The sequence below is a fragment of the Nicotiana sylvestris genome, chromosome 9 (assembly GCF_000393655.2).
Source record: "Nicotiana sylvestris chromosome 9, ASM39365v2, whole genome shotgun sequence".
Lineage (NCBI taxonomy): Eukaryota > Viridiplantae > Streptophyta > Magnoliopsida > Solanales > Solanaceae > Nicotiana > Nicotiana sylvestris.
In genome coordinates, this window is record NC_091065.1 from 3951787 (window position 1) to 3973687 (window position 21901).

The window sequence follows — 21901 nt, forward strand, 5'->3', positions numbered from 1 at the left end:
ACAAAAGAAGGTATAACTCTTCTATATATATGGCAAGCTTGACAGTTTTGTTGCGTCATTCTGGAAAGTGGAACGATGAGGGCAATTATATCGACTTTTCCATTGAGGGAATACTGATTAAGGAGTATGTTTCCTTTAATGATCTAGTTGGTTCAATTTCTAATCAACTGGTATAGATTTGAGCACAAATACCATTAAAATACAATACAATGTTGAAGGCAATCGCACGCCAATGGAAATACACAATGATATGGGTTACAGAGTGTATGTAAAATTGAAAAAAGAGTACAAAGAATTTGGGATGTATCCTCTGTGCATTACAACTATGGAAAAAGAGCTTATCTCCGGAGATGGTTTAAATCAAGGCGACATTGTACAGATAGACGAAGCAGTTCAAATGTAAGATTCTGATACAGATTATACACTAGCTATAGAACTTGCCAATTCAGGAGAAGCGATTGGAGTGTTCGAACTCCACAAGGATTTGATAATTTCAAAAACTAATCAAAAGGAGGTTATGGCTGGACAAGTGTATAAGGATAAGGCTACATTGAAAGAGGTGATGAAGAATTATGCTATAGCTCAAAGGTTTCAATTCCATGTTGATCGGTCTAATGTTGTCAGGTTTGATGTTTGTTTAACTTTGTTGTATTTAGTTGTAGTTGTGTGTTTCCTCCATATGATGAACACCTTTGAAAATTTATATTTGTTTAGTGTTCTTAATAATATGTATTCAGGTGTATTTTACTATTGAAAAATACAACAGTGGCTATGATTATTTTCATATTATGTCTATAATGTTACTAAGTGTTTGATTATTCATACGAATGTATTTAGTTGTATTTATTGTATTTAATCACATCTAACAATATTGGAATTCGTTAGTATACAAAATTACATATACACAGATATCAATTTGGTACTTTATGAATAGGAAGTATATATGTCAGATTCGTTAAGTTGTCTGATGTATGAACTTTTCTTTCCAGCTATGCATTAATATGTATTTCAGAAGATTGTGATTGGAGGTTTAAGGCTTCAAGCATTAACAAATCGGAATTATTCAAGGTGAGAGAATTCAATGACAACCATACATGTCCGCTGAAGGATAAAGTGTATGAGCAGCGGCAGGCTAGTAGCAGCCTTATAAGTGGTATTATAAGGACAAAGCTTACAAACCATAAGAGGAAATACACTCCGAGGGACATTATTGATGACGTGAAATCAGATCTAGGTGTTGATGTTAGCTACATGTTGGCGTGGAGGGCTAAAGAAAAGGCAATGAATTTTCTTAGAGGTGAACCGGCTGATTCATACAAAAAATTACCAGGATACTAATATACAATGGATAACACATATCCAGGTTCTCACATAAGAATGGAAAAATCGTCAAAGAATGAATTCATGTACGTGTATATATCATTGTATGCATTTATAAGGGGGTTTGATCATTGTAGACCAATTGTTGTAGTGGACGGAAGTCATCTAAAATCCTACTACAACGGGACATTCGTTTCTGCAAGCACGTTGGATGGGGTAGGTGAGTACCTCAATAATAATACAATTTGTTAATATTTAAAGCATTGGAAAACATGTATTTAAAAACAATTATATTCAATTGTATTAAACATGTCATATATTGCCACTAGCATACGGTGTTATTGATTCAGAGAACGATGCTGCTTGGACGTGGTTCTTTGAGCAATTCAAGATAGCATACGGTGTAAGGGAAAACATGTGCATTGTTTCGGATAGAAATGAGAGCATCATTAAATCTGTATCGAGAGTATATCCAGATTTACCGCATTGTGCTTGCATATGGCATCTATGGAATAACGTATACAAGAAATTCAAAAAGAGCCATGCCAAGTTGAGTGAGATATACTTCTCGATGGCAAAAGCATACACACAAACTGAATTTGATAGTCTGATGGAGAAGGTTGAGAAGGTAGATATTAGGGTGAAAGAATACTTAGAGTTAGCTGGTTACGAAAATTGGGCTACGTTGTATGCACCTGTTAACAGGGGATGGACAATGACGTCAAATATCGCCGAGTCAATCAATGCAACACTAGTTTCAGTAAGGGAATTGCCAATATATGACTTCCTCGAAGAAGTTAGGAAGATGTTTGGTCGTTGAAATTGTAGTAACCGTAAATAAGCTACTCAGACATACAAGACGCTTGGGAAAAAATACCAGGAAATGTTGGAGTTGAAAAAAATGTATTCAGTTGTATACAACAATGCCATAAAAAATTAACTTACAGTTATACGGGTACACATGGTCTTTTTAGGCAGAACTACCGGTTAATTTTTATAAATATTTGCTTGAACTAGTAAATAATATAGATGAATACAGGTAAATACATGTTATTATTAAGACTGTATGCACGTGATAATGATTACAATGGAATTCAGGTGATTGATACAGTTTAAATTGATTGGAAATACCTGAATACAATTGCTAAAAAAAGGTTGAATACAAATGCATACAAATGCAGACTGTAGAGTAATACAGTTGAATACAGTTGCATACAATTGCTGGAATCAGCTGAATTTAACTGAAATTGGATGAAGTTGCAATTTTTGAAGTTGATAGTAACCATTTAACTCAGTAGTATATATTTGTTAATTCATGTAAATGTGTTCAAAACTTATATTTCTGTTTTTAAATGTAGGTGGTACCCTCAACTGAATACTTACATACTGTTAACGATGGTGGGAGGAATTACACAGTCTGCCTGCTCGAGAGAAAATGTATTTGTGGGAGATTCCAAATTGATGAATTACCATGCCCACATGTCTGGGCTGTATTGAAGAGCAAGTTTTTAATGCCTGAAGAATATTGCTCTAGCTATTACAAGCCAAGTACAATTGTAATGACATACGATGTGCCAGTGTACCCGCTACCGGACAAAAATGACTGGAATATACCAGAGCATGTTGCAGAGGAGGTTGTACTACCACCCAAATGGAAAAGACCTCCTGGAAGGCCAAAGAAGAAGCGCGACAAAAATTTAAGTGAATTGTTGTTGCCGAAAAATCAACATTCATGTAGCATATGTGGGCAGGGAGGACATAACAAGCGAACTTGTAGGAATGCTCCACGTAATAAATAGTTGTATTCTGACATGTATTGGTGACTCGACAATTTCTCAACACTTATTATGACATTATCGGCTATAATGAATTTTTTTTTCGAAGTAATATATTGTGGAATGACTTTCGTTAATATTTTCTGAATTTATTTAGTTGAAGTATTTTTATATATATAAATATATATGATTTGGTTGTGAGAGTATCTTAGTATAGTTGAATACAACTATATCAATTCCTTAATACAGGTGAATACAACATGTTGAACATAGTTGAATATAGGTTAATAATACAGTTTAATTCAATTGACTTTGGAGGAATACAATGTAATACAGTTGAATACAGATCTGGACAGCTGGTTGAAATAGTTGAATTTAACTGACATTGGATGAATATAGGTAATTCAATTGTTCAATACATTTGAATACAACATGTTCAATAATGTTGACTATAGGTTAATACTACAGTTCAATTAAATTGACTATAGCTGAATACATATGAAATCAGAGAAAAATACAGCTGAATACAGTTGAATAATACAACTAAATACAAGTTAATCAATATAACTTGTATTGTTTCTAGTCAATTCAAAGTTACATCTGAATGGATGCAGCTGAATATACTTGCATACCAACTGTAGACAACTGATAAATACACTTTAATACAACTGAATTGAACTGAATAATATAGATTAATACAATAAGCTAAACATAATAATACAACTAAACACAACTGCTTAATACTGCAAGATAAAGCTGATCTTATGCAGCTAAATACAATTCAAAAATTGGCATTAACAAAAATCATTCAGCATACATAAAGTTTCAGAGATTGTAACTAACATGTGCGTTAACTAAAACCTATTCAAGCAAACTTAACCAAATTTCAGCATGTAAGTAAATAGCATCTACGACCAAAACCACTACAATCAGTATCATTATTCAAGCTAAACTCAAAAAAAAACCTAAAGCTATTCTAAAACTATCTGCATCTTTGCCTCCGACTCAGAGATTTGCCTTTCAATCTTTGAAGGTGCTTCACTCTCGCTTATTACATCAGCATCTATCTTGCGCATAGCATAGTCCCATAACAGAGCACTATATCTTTGACGGAGAAGAGTGGCATCAAATGGTATTTTTTGTGTAATCTCTCCAATAGTGCTCAGGAACTCCGCGAAGGCTGCAACATGCACTCCACAATCCCTAAACAATAATTGATTGAAATAGAATATAAAATAATTAATCCATATACAGTGTATAAAACATATAAGAATGATGACTGGATACTTACATGCTGCCCGCTTTCTGTTGAGGCAGATTTGGAACGAAGATAACTTCAAAAGGTTCGTTATGATCCTTGTTTGTGTATGCGGGATAAGCATACCAGTCAATGCCTTGACTATCTTTGTAAAAGCCACTAATTGACAGATACAGAGGTAACAGCTTAGCTAGCTTTACAATCTCAGAGACTACGTATGCATCCTGACCGGAAGACGTGTACGAGTCGTACACTTTGATACATCTATCTTTGAAATTCACAACAACCAACACCCAATGAAGTTTTTCCTTCAAGTTCACTGGTATCAAGACATTATCCACTGTATGCCAGGGTACATTAGCATGCAATTTGTAGCCCCTAATATACTCACATACAACGTCTTCTTGTTTTGCTACATTAGCATTACTATCTGTATCTTCATACCTGTCATATATTTCATCTATTCTTGTCTTGAATATACAATCAACAGTAGTAAACGTGAAGTCCCTATGCTGATTGTACTTGCCCATCTTTCGCAAATAGTAGAATATGACATCCATATGCTATAAACAAAAGAGGTTGGTAGATAGTGTGAGTTTATTTGCTTGAACTAAGAAATAATATATATGAATACCTCAATACAGATGCTAAAAAAAGTTGAATACAAATGAATACAGAAAAAAGAGGAATACACTGTAATACAGGTGAATACAACTGTATTCAGCTTATGGACTACAGTTGAATTCAACTGACATTGAATAAATACAACTAATTCAATTCCTTAATATAGGTGAATACAACATGTAGAATAGAGTTGAATATAGGTTAATAACACAGTTCAATTCAACTGACTTTGGTGGAATACACTATAATACAGTTGAATACAGATCTGGACAGCTGGTTGAAACAATTGAATTTAACTGCCATTGGATGAATATAGGTAATTCAATTGTTCAATACAGTTGAATACAACAGTTTCAATAAAGTTAACTATAGGTTAATAATACAGTTCAATTCAATTGACTATAGCTGAATACATAGGAAATCAGAGAAAAATACAGCTGAATACAGCTGAATAATACAACTAAATACAAGTTAATAAAACAACATGTTATTATTTAAAGATAAGATTATCATTTTTGGGAAAGACTCACATTGTCATCCCATAACTTCCCGTAAATGGATAGAAGGTAAAACTAGTTTTTGGAATCAACTTGATCAACTCCAAAATCCAATGGAATGTGAAGTATAGACTTGTTTTTCTTGTAATGGTCGTCGAGATTACCTCTACAAGTATGATATAAAACTCATTATGTACATACCTTAAAAAAATGAAAACATAATACAATGAACGGGGGAAAACTCACTTCTGATCATGTCTTGCTAGAAGACCTTCACGAACCCACTTGTCATATTCTTGAATGAGTAACATAGGATGTGGACCCGTTATTGGATCTTCCTCAAACGGGTGTCTTTTTTCAAAGATGGGTGTCAACTTTATAGAGGAACACGCTGTAAATTGAATTTGTGTTTATGGACTACTATAAATGATTCAATCACGATGAATGCTTATTATTACTTTTGTAAAATCACTTACCTCCTGAGTCGAAGTTAGATTGATAAGGCGAAGAGTTCCATCTACTTGGTCGCCTATTTCGTTGAGGTTGCACTGGTGTGGCTTCATCTTTTTTTGCACTTGCATGAACAACTATTCTAGTTTCTGGAATTTGACTGGGTAGAAACTTGTCGTCCAGTTCAAATTCAGAAACATAGAATTCTTTAGATACATCCTCTTGGTTTGTGGTAGATGGTATGATGGACGGTACCTCTGAAATAGTTTTCTGGTAGTTGTATGTATCATTGTTAGCATGGTAACTTAATGTTAAAAAAAAGATTAAATACATATAAGTAGCTAGTATACATTACAGAAAATGCAGATTAACCAAGCAGAATACATATAAATACAGTTGAAATAAAAATAAATACAGCAGTTTAAAGTGATATTACAGATTAAGTGTAACACAGTTATGAATACATTTAAAAAAATATGCTCAATATGTTAAGATTTAAAAGTCAGAATACATATATATAGAGCTGAATAACAGTTAAATACATCAGTAAAATGGCTAGATTAAAACATATATGAATACAACTAAATACATATGTTCAATATGATAACTGCTTTTATACCTCATTATTATCTCTGACATTTGTGTCAATGCCACCATCATGTCTCACTATGGGTTCAGTTTGCTGATTTTGTTGAAGTTGATCTGAAAGCATCTTGAAGTTATCATTGATCAATGTCCTTAGAGACTTGAACTCTCCAACAACCTTAACAGTACAAAATAGTTAGAAAAATACTAAAACACATAGCTATCAAACTTTATTGATTAATCGGTGGGTAAATACTCACGTATTCTTTGAATGATTTTAGGTCTTTCCTCAAAGAAGATACTTCCTCATTTTGGCCTTCTGGGAGCTGATGGTCATGCACAAGTTTATGTCCAATGTCAGAAACACAAACAGGAGGGACTTTGGGCTGATATTCTGGTTCTTTTGTAGGAATCTTGGGTTGTTCCTTGACCTTCTTATGTGGCAGTGATGAAGATGGACCAACACTTTCAACATGTTTCTTCTTAGATTGAAGATTGGGTGTAGGAGAAAAGTCATTTGTATCCTGTCCCGATTTGTCTGAATGCGCAGGAGTAGGTATTTTCTCAATATCGGCGCACACTTGAGGAATTTGAAAAACAGCAAGCTCTATATCTAGAGGAGTGATGTCCTTGAACACAATCTGTGACCAAAAATAAGTTATGACTTACAAAAAACATATTAATGCATAACTGTATAATGCTATATTCAGGTGTATTTAACTCTGTTGTATTTAGAATGTATTAAAATGTATTAATATGTATGCAAGTATTCATGTATATAAGCTTATGAATCCAATGTATATTACAGTAGGCTTCCCTCTAACTGAATGCAAATGTATGCAAATTATAGATGTATTTGTGTTCAATTATCTTCAGAATATTGATAACATTTGTATATTACCGTGTTTCCGGTGTCTTTGAACATGCCGTTCGTCAGTTAAGAAAATGTTGGCTGATTTCCGGTGGTTCTCCAATTGAGTATTCTGGGGACCACGTCGCAGACTCGGACTGCAATTTTGGAATCAATAGAAGAATAACACTCATAAAACCACACCTGCATAGTTAGGGGCATCCCAGCTATCCTGTAATACTTCTTCAAAGCATCCATCTTCTTGCTAATCGAGTTTATCAACAGCTCAAATGCTTTAATACCCCAATGATATTCAGAATAGCGCCCACTCTCTACTAAGTCAAAATCTAGCCTCGGTATAGTTGCACTATTCTTCTCGGATGAAAATATAAACGTGTGGATGAAATACAACAAAGATATCTTCAAAGCATCCTCATCATTGTCGGGGCCCCATGCCTTGTCATTGAAGCATTGTCTCAAGTGTTTCTTCTTTACAATATTAGCACTTCCAAAATAAGTCACAATAAGCCGGTTAGGAGGAGTTTCACTAAACTCAAAATCTTCATCTTTACCTACACATTTGAGGCCAGTCACAAGCGCAAACTCCCTTAATGTGAAATGTAATTCAGTACCATTGACGTATACTGCAAATACATTGTTTGGAGTGCCGTTTAACTGTCGAGCCATGAAGCATCTGAAGAGTTGATGTTGAACATCAAATCGCTTCATTTGAAGAAATGAGCCAAAACATGTATTGCCGAATTGTTGGAACTGATCGGGAGTAAGCTTATCTTTTAGCTGGGATACTATATCAGTGTTAGTGTAACTACTAATATGGGGTGCTAATTTTGGCTGGTGTTTCACAAACAAATCAATTCCCTGCAATGAACATTGAAAGATACATGTTAATACAGATGAATACATTGCAAAAATACATATTAAGATTTTTTGGAATACATGTAAGACATGATACAGTGACAAAGCCAAATGCATGTCAGACAACTACAAACACTTACAGAAGACTAGATACAGTGACAAGGCTAAATATATGCTAACATACTTTGTAACATACAGATATAATACAAAATATTTAAGATGAATACAACTGAATACATATGAATGCATATGAATACATTTGAGGTCAAACTGGACAATTGAATTATCGCAAATATACATTAGCAAACGCTAAATACACATGAATACATATGAATACAGGTAAGATTACATTAAAAATGAACTGTTGGAAACAACCAAATACATATGAATACATAAACATACTATAGAAGAAACAGAATACACTATACAAAAAGGTACAAAAATACAAGAAGATACATATGAATACAACAGAATACATGTAACAAATACCAATTACCTTTTGGTTTCTTGAATCTTTCATAGGTTTTTTCCTCTTTGAGCCAACTTGATTTTTGGTTTCTTTTGAAGCTTCGTCAACTTGGACTTCTTTCAACTTGTCATTGTGTAATTTACTTCTTCTTTCATCAACTTTGGATGCTGATAAACCTGCAAAATCTTTCTCCGCTTGAGTCAGTTGCAACGAGAAAGAGGGCCCATCAAAATAGAGAATTTTGGTGGGTATACCTCTAGGTAGTCTGTTGAGTGGCGTTGCATCCGACATTAGAGAGAAAACTCAAAGAATCCTGGTGATTAACAATACAAATGGAAGATATATCAGAAAATTGTGTAAATTCGCTAAAAAAACTTATAGAAACAAACTAATGAAAAAGCAATTTCGAAGTAGTTGAATTACCTACGGGGAAAAGATTTCCAAAATACAACTGTGAAGCTTGCGAAGAAGAATGGCGTGTGGGGTGATAATGGCGGAGGAGGGTTTTTGAAGTGTATGGAACGTGTGTTTGTGGGAGAAGAGGGAAAAGTGTATTGAAGAAGAGAGAAAAAAGCTGATGAGAGGAGATATACGCAAATTAGGTGAGAGAAAATAAAAAAAAATGAGATAGAAAAATATTTTGTAGCATATATTAAGCCTTAATTTTAGGATGGAACTAAATTTAAATTTTTTGCTATAAGCTAAAAAAGGTATTTATAGAATGTAATATTTTAAAAGGGTATTTATAGAATATAAATAGGGTACTAACCTATTCTATAGGTGGTAAAATTTCCATTTTAAAACACATACGCGCGCTGTTTGAGCAAAAGCTATTAAATTTGGCCAAACTAATTATGGGCTTCTATATTCGCCCTGTTGGTAGCATATAGGAAATTGTTGGAAGTGTGTCAGGCTAATAGAAGGAAAAAATATCTAAGAAGAGAAAAATAATAAATTGCACAAGACAAGATAAGATTTACGTGGTTCGGTAATTTTTGCCTACTCCAACCCTCATAAAGAATAACTCTTTATTGATATTGAGAGAGAAAGAAGAATGTTGTGAGGATGATTTACAATGGCTTTTTAATATATTTTGATCTAATTAGCTTCATATTGATCTTTTAGACTTATTTTGGGAACAAAACTAAAATTAGAATATAATCCTCTAATTGCAATACCGTGGAATAAAATGATTTGATTTGTTTACACATATCTATATTATCTTGCTCATAGAAAAATGTTGACAATTCCTGCAACCGAAAAATATTTTTTAAGAATGAAATTAATAAGATCTTACCTGAAATCAACAATATCTTAAGGATGTTGGAATAGATTGGTCATACTGTCAATAAGGAAAAAAATTATGGAAGTTGATTTTTTTTTAAAAGTAACATCTTTAAATCTAAAAGGTTAGAAGAATAAAATTCAAATAACAGTGTGTGTATAATTATATTCTATTTAATAATTTTAAGGCCTCTAATAAGAGATGTAGCTTTAGGCGAGGGGGGTGGCGGTTGTCAGTCACGAATTGTGACGATTCGATAGGTCATTTTGTGTATTAGCCTTTATTTTTGAGTTTCGAGACCTCCATTAGTTTTATTTGATATTTTTTTATTTGCGTGCATGGTCCATTTCTTTTTCCGAAAAGTTTTTACATAAAATTTTGAAGAAAAAATAAATTTTGATTTAAAATGGAACTTGAGTTGACCACAGTCAATATTCTTAGTAAATGACATCGAATCGATATTTTGACAATTTCGATATGTTTGTATGAAGTTTTTGGACTTATATGCTCTTTTGGTTGGGGTCCGGAGCGACCCGAGCATATTTCGGCGCGTTATATGGAAAAAGTTGAAAATCACTTAATTTTTATGACTCAAAAAATTCATCAAATCGCTCTCCAATTCGCTAATATTGTTATTAATCTTTAATATATATATACACACACACACACACTCCCCTGTTCCAGTTTATGTGAACCTATTTCCTTTTTGTCTATTCCAAAAAGAATGACTCTTTTCCAAATTTGGAAACAATTTAACTTAAACTTCCAATTATATCCTTAATGAGAAGCTTTTATAATCACACAAATACTCTAAACCCCTTTTTGACTTGTTTATGCCCACAAATTCCAAAAGTCTTCACTTTTTTCTTAAACTTTGTGCCTAGTCAAACATGTTCATATAAATTGGAACGGATGGAGTATATTTTTTAATCTTTCTTGAACCAAGGATCTATCTGAAATAGCTTCTCTACGTTCCCAAGATAGGGGTAAGGTCTGCGTACACATTACCCTCCCTAGATCTCATTTGTGAAATTCCACTGGGTTGTTGTTTCTATTATATATTTTCTTTTGTAAAAGGTTTTCTTCTCACCAACTAAAATACATTTTCCCGAAAAATATTTTTCATATAAAACATTGGTATTTTCTTGGAAAATGACTTTCTTCGTACCAAACACACGAGATGAATTTACTAAGCTGCAGGATAATGCTGATCAGAATGCTCCTGCTAAAGAGCCAATACTGAAAGAAGAACCAAAGAACACTATTCCAAAAACCAGTGAACAAACAGAAGCTATAAGCCTTCCAAAAAGCAATTCAGAAGATGGAAATACAACAAGTTCATGCAATAAATCAGATGATCAATCGATAAACGATAAGGAATTCCCAGCCGGAGACGCTCCACTGCCTAATAATCCAGCCAGTGAACCACACGAGGATCAAAATACCACTTCAATTGATGAGCCAAAGATCAATAATTCAAGAACCATTGAACAAACAAGAGTTGAACCAGATAACGACGACAACAACAACAACAGCAACAACAATAACAATAATAATAGTGCCTCAGTTCCAAACAAGTTGGGGTCGGCTAGTGATTTGTTCGCAAAGCTGAAGATGCGAAAGGAAGTGATAAATATAACCCTAGTTGCTCTGTTGATTCTTGGTGTCGGTCGCTATGTCATCAATGTGATGAAGTCTCCCAAGAAAGCTAAAGAATGAGACTAGCTTGTTTTCCTGGAAATCAAATTTCAAAGTTGGGATATTATTAGAAAAACTATTATTTGGATACCTGCAATCATGAAATATATTACTAATAGAATACAGTGGATGATTGTTCTTAATGAAATTAATTACCTCTTCTGCGTCCACTGTGATTTCCAGGCTGGTGAATCCACAGTGTTGGGCGAAGCTCATGGTGTGACACAGAGCTAGTATTTCCATCAAGGTATTGGTGAGCCCGGACGTGTAGCCAAAATTTCAACTTAATGAGTTCGGATTTTAGAACGACTCTTTCACATGCTAATAATTGGGGTCTAAATTTTTTCTTTCTACATGTGTAATGAATTTAAAAACACATACGCGCGTTGTTTGAGCAAAAGCTATTAAATTTGGCCAAACTGATTATGGGCTTCTATCTTCGTCCTGTTGGTAGCATATAGGAAATTGTTGGAAGTGTGTCAGGCTAATAGAAGGAAAAAATATCTAAGAAGAGAAAATAATAAATTGCACAAGACAAGACAAAATTTATGTGGTTCGGTAATTTTTGCCTACTCCAAGCCACACAAAGAATAACTCTTTATTGATATTGAGAGAGAAAGAAGAATGTTGTGAGGATGATTTACAATGGCTTTTTAATATATTTTGATCTAATTAGCTTCATATTGATCTTTTAGACTTATTTTGGGAACAAAACTAAAATTAGAATATAATCCTCTAATTGCAATACCATGGAATAAAATGATTTGATTTGTTTACACATGTTTATATTATCTTGCTCATAGAAAAATGTTGACAATTCCTGCAACAGAAAAATATTTTTTAAGAATGAAATTAATAAGATCTTACCTGAAATCAACAATATCTTAAGGATGTTGGAATAGATTGGTCATACTGTCAATAAGGAAAAAAATTATGGAAGTTGATTTTAAAAAAAAAAAAAGGTAACATCTTTAAATCTAAAAGGTTAGAAGAATAAAATTCAAATAACAGTGTGTGTATAATTATATTCTATTTAATAATTTTAAGGCCTCTAATAAGAGATATAGCTTTAGGCGAGGGAGGTGGCGGTTGTCAGTCACGAATTGACGATTCGATAGCTCATTTTGTGTCTTAGCCTTTATTTTTGAATTTCGAGACCTCCATTAGTTTTATTTGATATTTTTTTATTTGCGTGCATGGTCCATGTCTTTTTCCGAAAAGTTTTTACATAAAATTTTGAAAAAATAAATAAATTTTGATTTAAAATGGAACTTGAGTTGACCACAGTCAATATTCTTAGTAAATGACATCGAATCGGTATTTTGACAATTTCGATATGTTTGTATGATGTTTTTGGACTTATATGCTCTTTTGGTTGGGGTCCGGAGCGACCCGAGCATATTTCGGCGCGTTATATGGAAAATTATGAAAATGAGTTTTCAAGTTGAAAATCATGAGTTTTGATGATCGGTTCTTGTTATTTGATGTTATTTTAATGATTTGAGGTAGCAAACAAGTTTATATGATATTATTACACTGGTGTATTTTTTGTTTGGAGCTCGAGGGGCTCGAGTGAGTTCGGGTGTGTATCCAAACCAAACATGCACACAAGTCCAAAAGTATCATACAAACTTGCTCGCGCGATCAAATCACCAAAATAACACCTAGAACTATAAATCAGACACCAAATCAAATGAAATTTTCAAGAAAACTTATGAACTTCTATTTTAACAATCGGACATCTAAATCACATCAAACCAACTCTGTTTCTCACCAAATTTGACAGACGAGTCATAAATATAGTAATGGACCTATACCAGGTTCCGGAACCAAAATACGGATCTGATATCAATAAAGTAAAATATTGGTCAATTCTTTAAAATCATTTAACCTTTAAACTTTTAATTTTTGACAAAAAACGATAACTCGAGCTAGGGATCTCTGAATTCGATTCTGAACATACGCCCAAGTCCCAAATCACGATACGGACCCACTGGAATCGTCAAAATACGGATTCGGGTCTGTTTGCTCAAAATGTTGACCGAAGTCAACTCAAATAGATTTTAAAGGCAAATTTCTTACTTTATCAATTTTTAACATAAAAGCCTTCCGGAAAAAACACAATGACTACATACGCAAATCGAGGAATGCTTAAAGGAGCTAAAGGAGGCTTTGAAACACATAATTAAGGTTTAAAACTCTAGATGACCTATCGGGTCATCACATTCTCCACCTCTAAAACAACCGTTCATCCTCGAACGGACATAGAAAAGTACCTGGACTGGCAAAAAGGTGTGAATATCTACTCTGCATATCTGGCTCGGACTCCCAAGTAGCTACATCGACCGGATGACCTCTCCACTGCACTCGAACTGAAAGATAACTCTTAGACCTCAACTGTCGAACCTGCTGACCTAGAATAGCTACCGGCTCCTTTTCGTAAGTCAAATCCTTATCCAATCGGACTAAGCTGAAATCTAACATATGGGACGGATCACAGTGATACTTCTGGAGCATGGACACATGGAACACCGGATGGACTTCGATAAACTAAGTGGCAATACGAGACTATAAGCCATCTCACCCACTCTCTCTAGAATCTCAAAGGTTCTGATGTACCTAGGGCTCAAGTTGCCCTTCTTTCCGAACCTCATTACACCCTTCATGGGTGAAACCGAATCAATACTCTCTCTCTGACCATGAATGCAACATTACGAACTCGACGATCGACATAACTCTTCTGCCTGGACTAAGCTGTGTGAAGTCGACCCTGAATAATCTTAACCTTATCCAAGGCATCCTGTACCAAATCTGTATCCAACAACTGAGCCTCTCCGGGATCGAACCATCCAACTGGCTATTGGAACAACCTCTCGTATAATGCCTCATAGGGAGCCATATGAATGCTCGACTGGTAGCTGTTATTATAGGCAAACTCCGAAGTGGCAAGAATTGATCCCACGAACCTCTGAAGTCTATAACACAAGCACGGAGCATATCCTCCAATACCTAAATAGTGCGCTCGGACTCTCCATTCATCTGAGGATGAAATGTTGCGCTCAACTCAACCTGTGTGCCCAACTCACGTTGTACTGCTCTCCAAAAGTTCGAGGTGAATTGTGTACCTCGACCATAAATGATAGACACGGGCATACCATGAAGACGGACGATTCACGGATGTAGATCTCAGCTAACCGTTCTGAAGAATATGTAACTGCCACAGGAATGAAATACGATGACTTGGTCAGACTGTCCACAATAACCCATACTGCATCGAACTTCCTCTGAGTCCATGGGAGTCCAATAACAAAATCCATAGTGATACGCTCCCACTTCCACTCAAGAATCTCTAACTTCTGAAGCAAACCACCAGGTCTCTGATGCTCACACTTTACTTGATGACAATTTAGACACTGAGCTACATATGCCATTATATCCTTCTTAATCCTCTTCCACCAATAATATTGCCGCAAGTCTTGATACATCTTGGCGGTACCCAGATGAATAAAATACCTAGAACTGTGGGCCTCCTTAAGAATCAACTCACGGAGTCCATCTACATTGGGCACACAAATACGACCCTGCATCCTCAAAACTCCATCATCTCCAACAATAAACTAATTGGTACCACTGTGCCGCACTATGTCTCTAAGGACAAGCAAACAAGGGTCATCATACTGTCGCTCCCTGATACACTCAAACAAAGAAGATCGAGCACTTGTACAAGCTAGAAAACGACTGGGCTCTGAAACATCCAACCTCACGAACTGATTGAACAAAGCATGAACATCCGATGCAAGCGGTCTCTCACTGACTGGAATGTACGTAAGGCTTCCCATACTCGCTACCTTTCTACTCAAGGCGTCGGCCACCACATTAGCCTTCCCGAGATGATATAAGTTGGTGATATCACAGTCATTCAATAGCTACAACCACCTCTTCTGCCTCAAATTAAGATCATTTTGTTTGAACAAATACTGAAGGCTCCGATGATATGTGAAAACCTCGCATGACATGCCATAAAGATAATGCCTCCAAATCTTCAGCGCATGAACAATGGTTGCCAGCTCCAAGTCACGGACAAGGTAATTCTTCTCATGAACCTTCAACTGCCGCGATGCATATGCAATCACTCTGCCATACTGCATCAATACTGCACCGAGCCCAATACGCGATGCATCACAATATACCGTATAAGATCCTAAAACTGTGGGTTACACCAACACTGGTATTGTAGTCAAAGTTGTCTTGAGCTTCCGAAAGCTCGCCTCAATTTGTCTGACCATCTGAACGGGGCACCCTTTTGGGTCAACCTGGTTAATAGGGCTGCTATGAATGAGAATCCCTCCACAAATCGACGGTTATAACCCGCCAAACCCAAGAAACTCTGAATCTTCGTGGTTGAAGTGGGTCTAGGCCAGTTTGAACTGCCTCAATCTTCTTAGGATCAACCTGAATGCCCTCACCTATACGACGTGCCCCAAGAAAGCGACTGAATCCAACCAAAACTGGCACTTTGAAAACTTGGCATATAATTAGCCGTCTCTTAGAGTCTGAAGTACAATCCGAAGATGTTGCTCGTGCTCCACTTGATTGCAGGAATAGATCAAGATATCATCAATAAACAAAATCACAAAGGAATCCAAATAGGCTTGGACACTGGTTCATCAAATCCATAAAATTTCATCGGGGCATTCGTCTGCTCAAATGACATCAATAGAAACTCATAATGCCCATATCGGGTCAGAAAAGCTGTTTTAGGGACATCAGATGCCCTAATCTTCAACTAATGTTAGCCATACCTCAAATCAATCTTCGAAAACATCTTGGCACCCTGAAGCTGATCAAATAAGTCATCAATCATCGGCAAGGGATACTTGTTCTTAATAGTGACTTTGTTGAACTGTCGGTAATCTATACACATCCTCATCGATCTATCTTTCTTCTTCACGAACAATACAGGCGCACCCTAGGGCGAGACACTAGGTCTAATGAAGCCCATATCAAGCAAATCTTGCAATTTCTCTTTCAAATCTTTCGACTCTAGCGGGGCCATACGGTATAGTGGAATAGAAATGGGCTGAGTGTTGGGGTGAAATCTCTATTGGGTGGCATACCTGGCACATCTGTAGAAAATACCTCTGGAAACTCACGAACAACTGGTACTGAACCCATGGAAGGAACCTCCGTACTAGAATCGCGGACATAATCCAAATAAGCTAGACACCCATTCTCTACTATATGTTGAGCCTTCACACAAGAGATAACACTGCTGGTAGAATGGCCAGAAGTCCCCCTTCACTCTAATCGAGGAAACCTCGACAAGTCTAAGGTCAATGTCTTGGCGTGACAATCTAATATAGCATGATAAGGTGACAGCCAATCCATACCCAAGATGACTTTAAAATCTACCATATTGAGAAGTAGGAAATCTACGCTAGTCTTAAAACTCCCAATAGTAACCATACACGAATAATAGACACGATCTACAATAATAGAATCTTTTCCACAAGTGTGGACACATACATAGGATCACTCAAAGAATCACGAGGCACAACTAGATATGAAGCAAAACAGGATGACACATAGGAATAAGTAGAGCTCGGATCAAATAAAACTGAGGCATCTCTTTGGCAAACTGAAACAATACATGTGATAACAGCATCAGATGACTCAGCCTCATGCCTGGCTGGGAAAGCATAACATTGGGGCTGGGCCCCACCACTCTGAACTAAGACTACATTTAACAGGATGGAATCTACCTCTAGCGGCCTGACCTCCACCTCTAGCGGTTTGGCCTCTACCTCTAGCTGTCTGACCCCTGCCTCTAGCTGGCTGAGTGGGCTGTGGTGCAACCAGTGCCGGAACCATGGCATGAGAACTGTGTTGTGGCGTACCGCCTAATAATCTCGAACAAGTCCTCCTTATATGCCCAAAACTACCATACTCAAAACATCCATCCTAGTGATGTGGTTGCTGAAACTCAGACTAACCAGAACGGGCTGGATAACCATGGTGATAACTTTGAATCGGAGGCACACTGATAGGAGTTGATGGTGCACTGTAGCCTGGCTGCCCAGAATAAGACACATAAGGACCACGACTCCCTGAAGCACTATGGGATACTTGAAGTGTCGACTGGTAGGCAAGCATAGCGTATTGCACATATAACCAGGATGAATTATATAAGTCGGTTCATTCGGTGCGAATAGAATACTAGGTGTTAATCTGATGGTAGGCTAATAACCCATGTTTTAGTCATATTTTACACTCTAATTACTGCACTTTTTGTGCGTTTGAGCTTAAATAATAGTGAATTGTACTTATTATGTATTTTACACCTTGCAGGAAGTGGCTCTATGTTAAGATGTTAAATTGGAGCTAAATTGAACAATTTGGAGCTTTGAAGTCCTTTTTTTCTCACTTACAAAGAAATAGAGAAGGATTACGATCCTCTAGAAAAAGGGTGAATCTGAACAAACCTCGTATCTTTTGTAAAAGTCGATGATAACCTGGTCCAAGGGGCCTAGCGTGAAGGGATAAGTGTAAACACTTAAAAATCCCTCGACGTGGGTGGTGATGGCTTCATCAGGTTTGGATGTCACCACATGTTTATCAACCTGGTTGTAATCCTTTTTTGACTTCGGAGAGAATGTCCTGGTATGGAGGAGGGCTTTTCGACCTTAAAATCATCATTGACCAGGTACCCCTCAGGGATAAACATTTTTAGAGGAGGTTCTGATATTGGTTCCTCGACTGTAGTACGTGAAACGATCTCCTCGGTAGCAGGTCGCGAGGCAGAAGGAGTTTCTTTTTGGGGAATAGTTTTTTAAGTCTTCGCCATTTCTTTGAAAGTGAAGGGAAAAGCAGGAAAAAGAGGAAATTAAAAGAGTACACTTGATGGTTTGGGATGAAGACAGAACATAAGTTCTTATAAAAAGATTTCAAATAACTGAAATATAAGTGCCTAAAAATATTAAGATGCTAAAGTACGAGGGCAGAAGGTTTGAATGTAAAGTTTGAATGAACTAATGAGTGGATATTGATAGTTTTTCAATGACGGTTCACATTTGGGAGTGGTCGACCAGCAACTAACAAGCATTTAATGCCATTAAAGACTTGACTGACGAGACATTTTATCTATTTTGTCGTTTCTGTCACGGGGTATCGAAGTCAGGATTGGAAGCTCATGTCATTTCTCGTCGTATGCTCTCCAAAAAATGAGAGGACTATCTGTATACGATCGAAATCAAGCTCAATTACGACATGGTAGGTTAGGCTTGGAAGATGACAACCAAGGACTGAAGATCGATCCTGAGTCCCACCGAGTTAGAACTCGGGGTAAGGATGCCTGCCTTCGAGAACATTGAGTCCGGAGTCGACCTTAGTCCTGAACGAGCAACATTGTTAGCATAACCAATAGAAGACCGAAATATCCGTGACCGGTCGGATTTTACATCAGGAATCTTGGCGTGTATCAGTAAGCAACCGGCAATTAGCAAATCAAGGTTGTTGTTTTTTACCTTTTTATAGAATTGTACCTAATGTAGGACTCCACTAATATATAAAGAGGGTCTGGTTACTTGTAAAGCACACGGGTCTGATTCCAAAGCAATATATTATTACTCTCTTTAAGTTTTTATTCTTCTATCTTAATATCGATCGAAATACGTTCGGCTCGAGGGTGGCTAACCTTCCAAGAATGAAACTGTTTAATTTGTATGGTTTGTGTAGACAATAAATTTGTATCGAGAAAATAAAATCAAGACCGAAAAATATCGCAACAATCGTAATATTTTATTTCAAATAATATGAGCGTACATTCTCTATGAATCCTCTGGTTCTTCTTTCCAATAGTAAATAAATTCAAGAGCTTTTGAGCTTGATCTTGAATCTATATTTGTTGTCACGAACGATGATCTTGAATTCAACTAGCACGAACTTTGATTTGAACTCGTATTCCTTGAACCTTGATTTGTTTTTCGTTCTTGAGCTTGAACTTAATTTGTTCTTCGTTCTTGAACGCGAACTTGATTTCTTGAACTTGTGCTTGAAGCTTGACACTTGTGGAGGAATTTGCAGCATTTGATCAACGAAATCTTTCTTGCTTCTTGTTATCACTTCTGGTGTCTTTTCTGAGTTATGAAGACCCCTATTTATAGTTGTGGAAGGGAGGAGTTGTGATAAGAATAAACTCTTTCCGACCAATGAAATTGAAGTATGACAAGGTCGCATTTGATTGGCCAGAACATATCACTTGCACACGTGACGCGGTTTCATTAGCTTTTTAATTTGACTTGGCATGCCTTGTGATTTTGACATGTGACACAATCATATTTGAGCTTCCGCTTGACTTGGCGCGCCACGTCATTTGACACTTGCACCAAACTGGGCCTAATAAAGTGGGATCATCACTTTAACCCAATTAAATGGGCTAGCCCAATAGATTAAAACTTATTTTTTAATCCATATATTGTATTTATATAGTTAATTCAATTATATTAGCTCATAATATTTATTTGGACTAGTATATTTAAAATATAATCCAAATTATTTATTGAATTTGAATCAAACAAAATTTTACATGCCTACAAATACCCCTACTTCAAGACTTGCTGGGGTATGAGCATATTGAATTCAAAAAAAGCAAGGATTGAAGTATCATGAAACTCGAATCCGCCCGCATTTGAATTTTAGAAAGCATGTAACTCATAAAACTTATTAGTAATGCTAGAACCATTCCAGATTACTGTCTCAATCCATATTTGATTAAAAGTATGGGTAATTGACATCACTTTCTTGGCACTTGAACTTTAATTTTGCCAAATATTTTCACTTTTGCATAATTAGAAAATTAATCCTTTCCAATTGCGATGGCTAGGCCTAGTATTTGTCGCACATTCTAATATTGCACGTGACACTCCTTTCCTCAACTTCAGGCAAAATCTTTTCCTTTGTACAAAAGTTCCACTGCCCAGTAAACCAAATTCCAGTAGGATACCAATTGTTCCATCCAAAAGATGGCAGGCGTTTTCCTACATCGAGCAAAACCAGTTTTTCTCAACCTCTCCAGCACTTTAAAATAAGGAGAATCTCATTAGAATTGTTATTAAATTCAAAACACTTTTCTTTATGCCTGTCTGTTATGAATCACAAACCCCTGCCCCCTTATGTGTTCATGCTATAGTTTAGGCCCGTACGTCGAGGAGCGTCATGACTTGCAGTTTAGGCTCATACGTCGAGGAGCGTCATGACTTGCAGTTTAGGCTCATACGTCGAGGAGCGTCATGACTTGCAGTTTAGGCTCATATGTTGAGGAGCGTTGCAACTTCAAGGATAATATTTCTTCAAAAACTTGCCAATGATAGGGCCGATTCTCATGCCATATGCATCAACCAACTTGTAAGCCCCACTTGAGTAATCGTCTTGTACGATATATGGTCCATCCCATTTTGAAGTGAACTTCCCTACAGGTTTATGAGAAGTAATGATGGGTCTTCTTATGGAAAGGACTTGATCACCTACTTGAAAGGATCTCAGACGAACTCTTTTATTGAAGGCGCGAGACAGTCGAGCTTGATAACATTCAAGACTTTGTTGAGATTCCAACATTTTATCATCAAGAGCCTCCAATTCTGCGAATCGAAGTCGAGCACTTTCTTCATCAGTGATGCCTTCTTGAATAGCTAATCGTAATGAAGGTATTTGACGCTCGAGTGGCAAGATGGCTTCAACTCCATAAACGAATGCATAAGGGGTCACTTTTGTTGGCGTGTGGTGTCCTATATGCCCACGGAGCTTTCTCCATACGATCATGCCAATCCCGTTTGGATTTGGAGATGACTTTCTTTAACAAGTTGCATAGAGTCTTGTTGAATGCCTCGGCTAGACCATTAGCAACAACATTGTACATAGAAAGTTATGTTACTTGAAGCCAAAGAGTTCACAAATCTTGTTCATCAACCTATTGTCGAATGACTTGCCATTATCCGTTATTATGTAATGAGGAAGGCCAAAGTAATAGATAATATTTACTTGGATGAAACTTGCAACATTTTCCTTCCTTACTTCCTTAAAAGCAACGACTTCAGCCCATTTTGAGAAGTAATCAGTTGTATCCAAGATGTACAGGTGCCCACCAGAGGACTTTGGCAGTGGTCCAACAACATCCAATCCCCAAGCATCAAATGGCCAGGATGCAACAGTCAGGGGCA

General features: G+C 36.4%; 3 protein-coding genes across 3 annotated transcripts; 2 read left to right on the forward strand and 1 right to left on the reverse strand.

The window, feature by feature from the left end:
• Positions 1-1344: 1344 nt before the first annotated feature.
• Positions 1345-3478, forward strand: LOC104232655 (uncharacterized). The gene is made up of 4 exons (XM_070156773.1): positions 1345-1540; positions 1650-2080; positions 2679-3108; positions 3345-3478. Exons 1-4 carry the CDS (start codon positions 1345-1347, stop codon positions 3476-3478), a joined length of 1191 nt encoding a protein of 396 aa, XP_070012874.1.
• A 7663-nt stretch (positions 3479-11141) lies between these two features.
• LOC138877184 (uncharacterized) lies at positions 11142-11708 on the forward strand. The gene has a single exon (XM_070156774.1). It carries the CDS (start codon positions 11142-11144, stop codon positions 11706-11708), a length of 567 nt encoding a protein of 188 aa, XP_070012875.1.
• Positions 11709-21017: 9309 nt separating this feature from the next.
• Positions 21018-21503, reverse strand: LOC138877185 (uncharacterized). The gene has a single exon (XM_070156775.1). It carries the CDS (start codon positions 21501-21503, stop codon positions 21018-21020), a length of 486 nt encoding a protein of 161 aa, XP_070012876.1.
• Between the last annotated feature and the right edge of the window lie 398 nt (positions 21504-21901).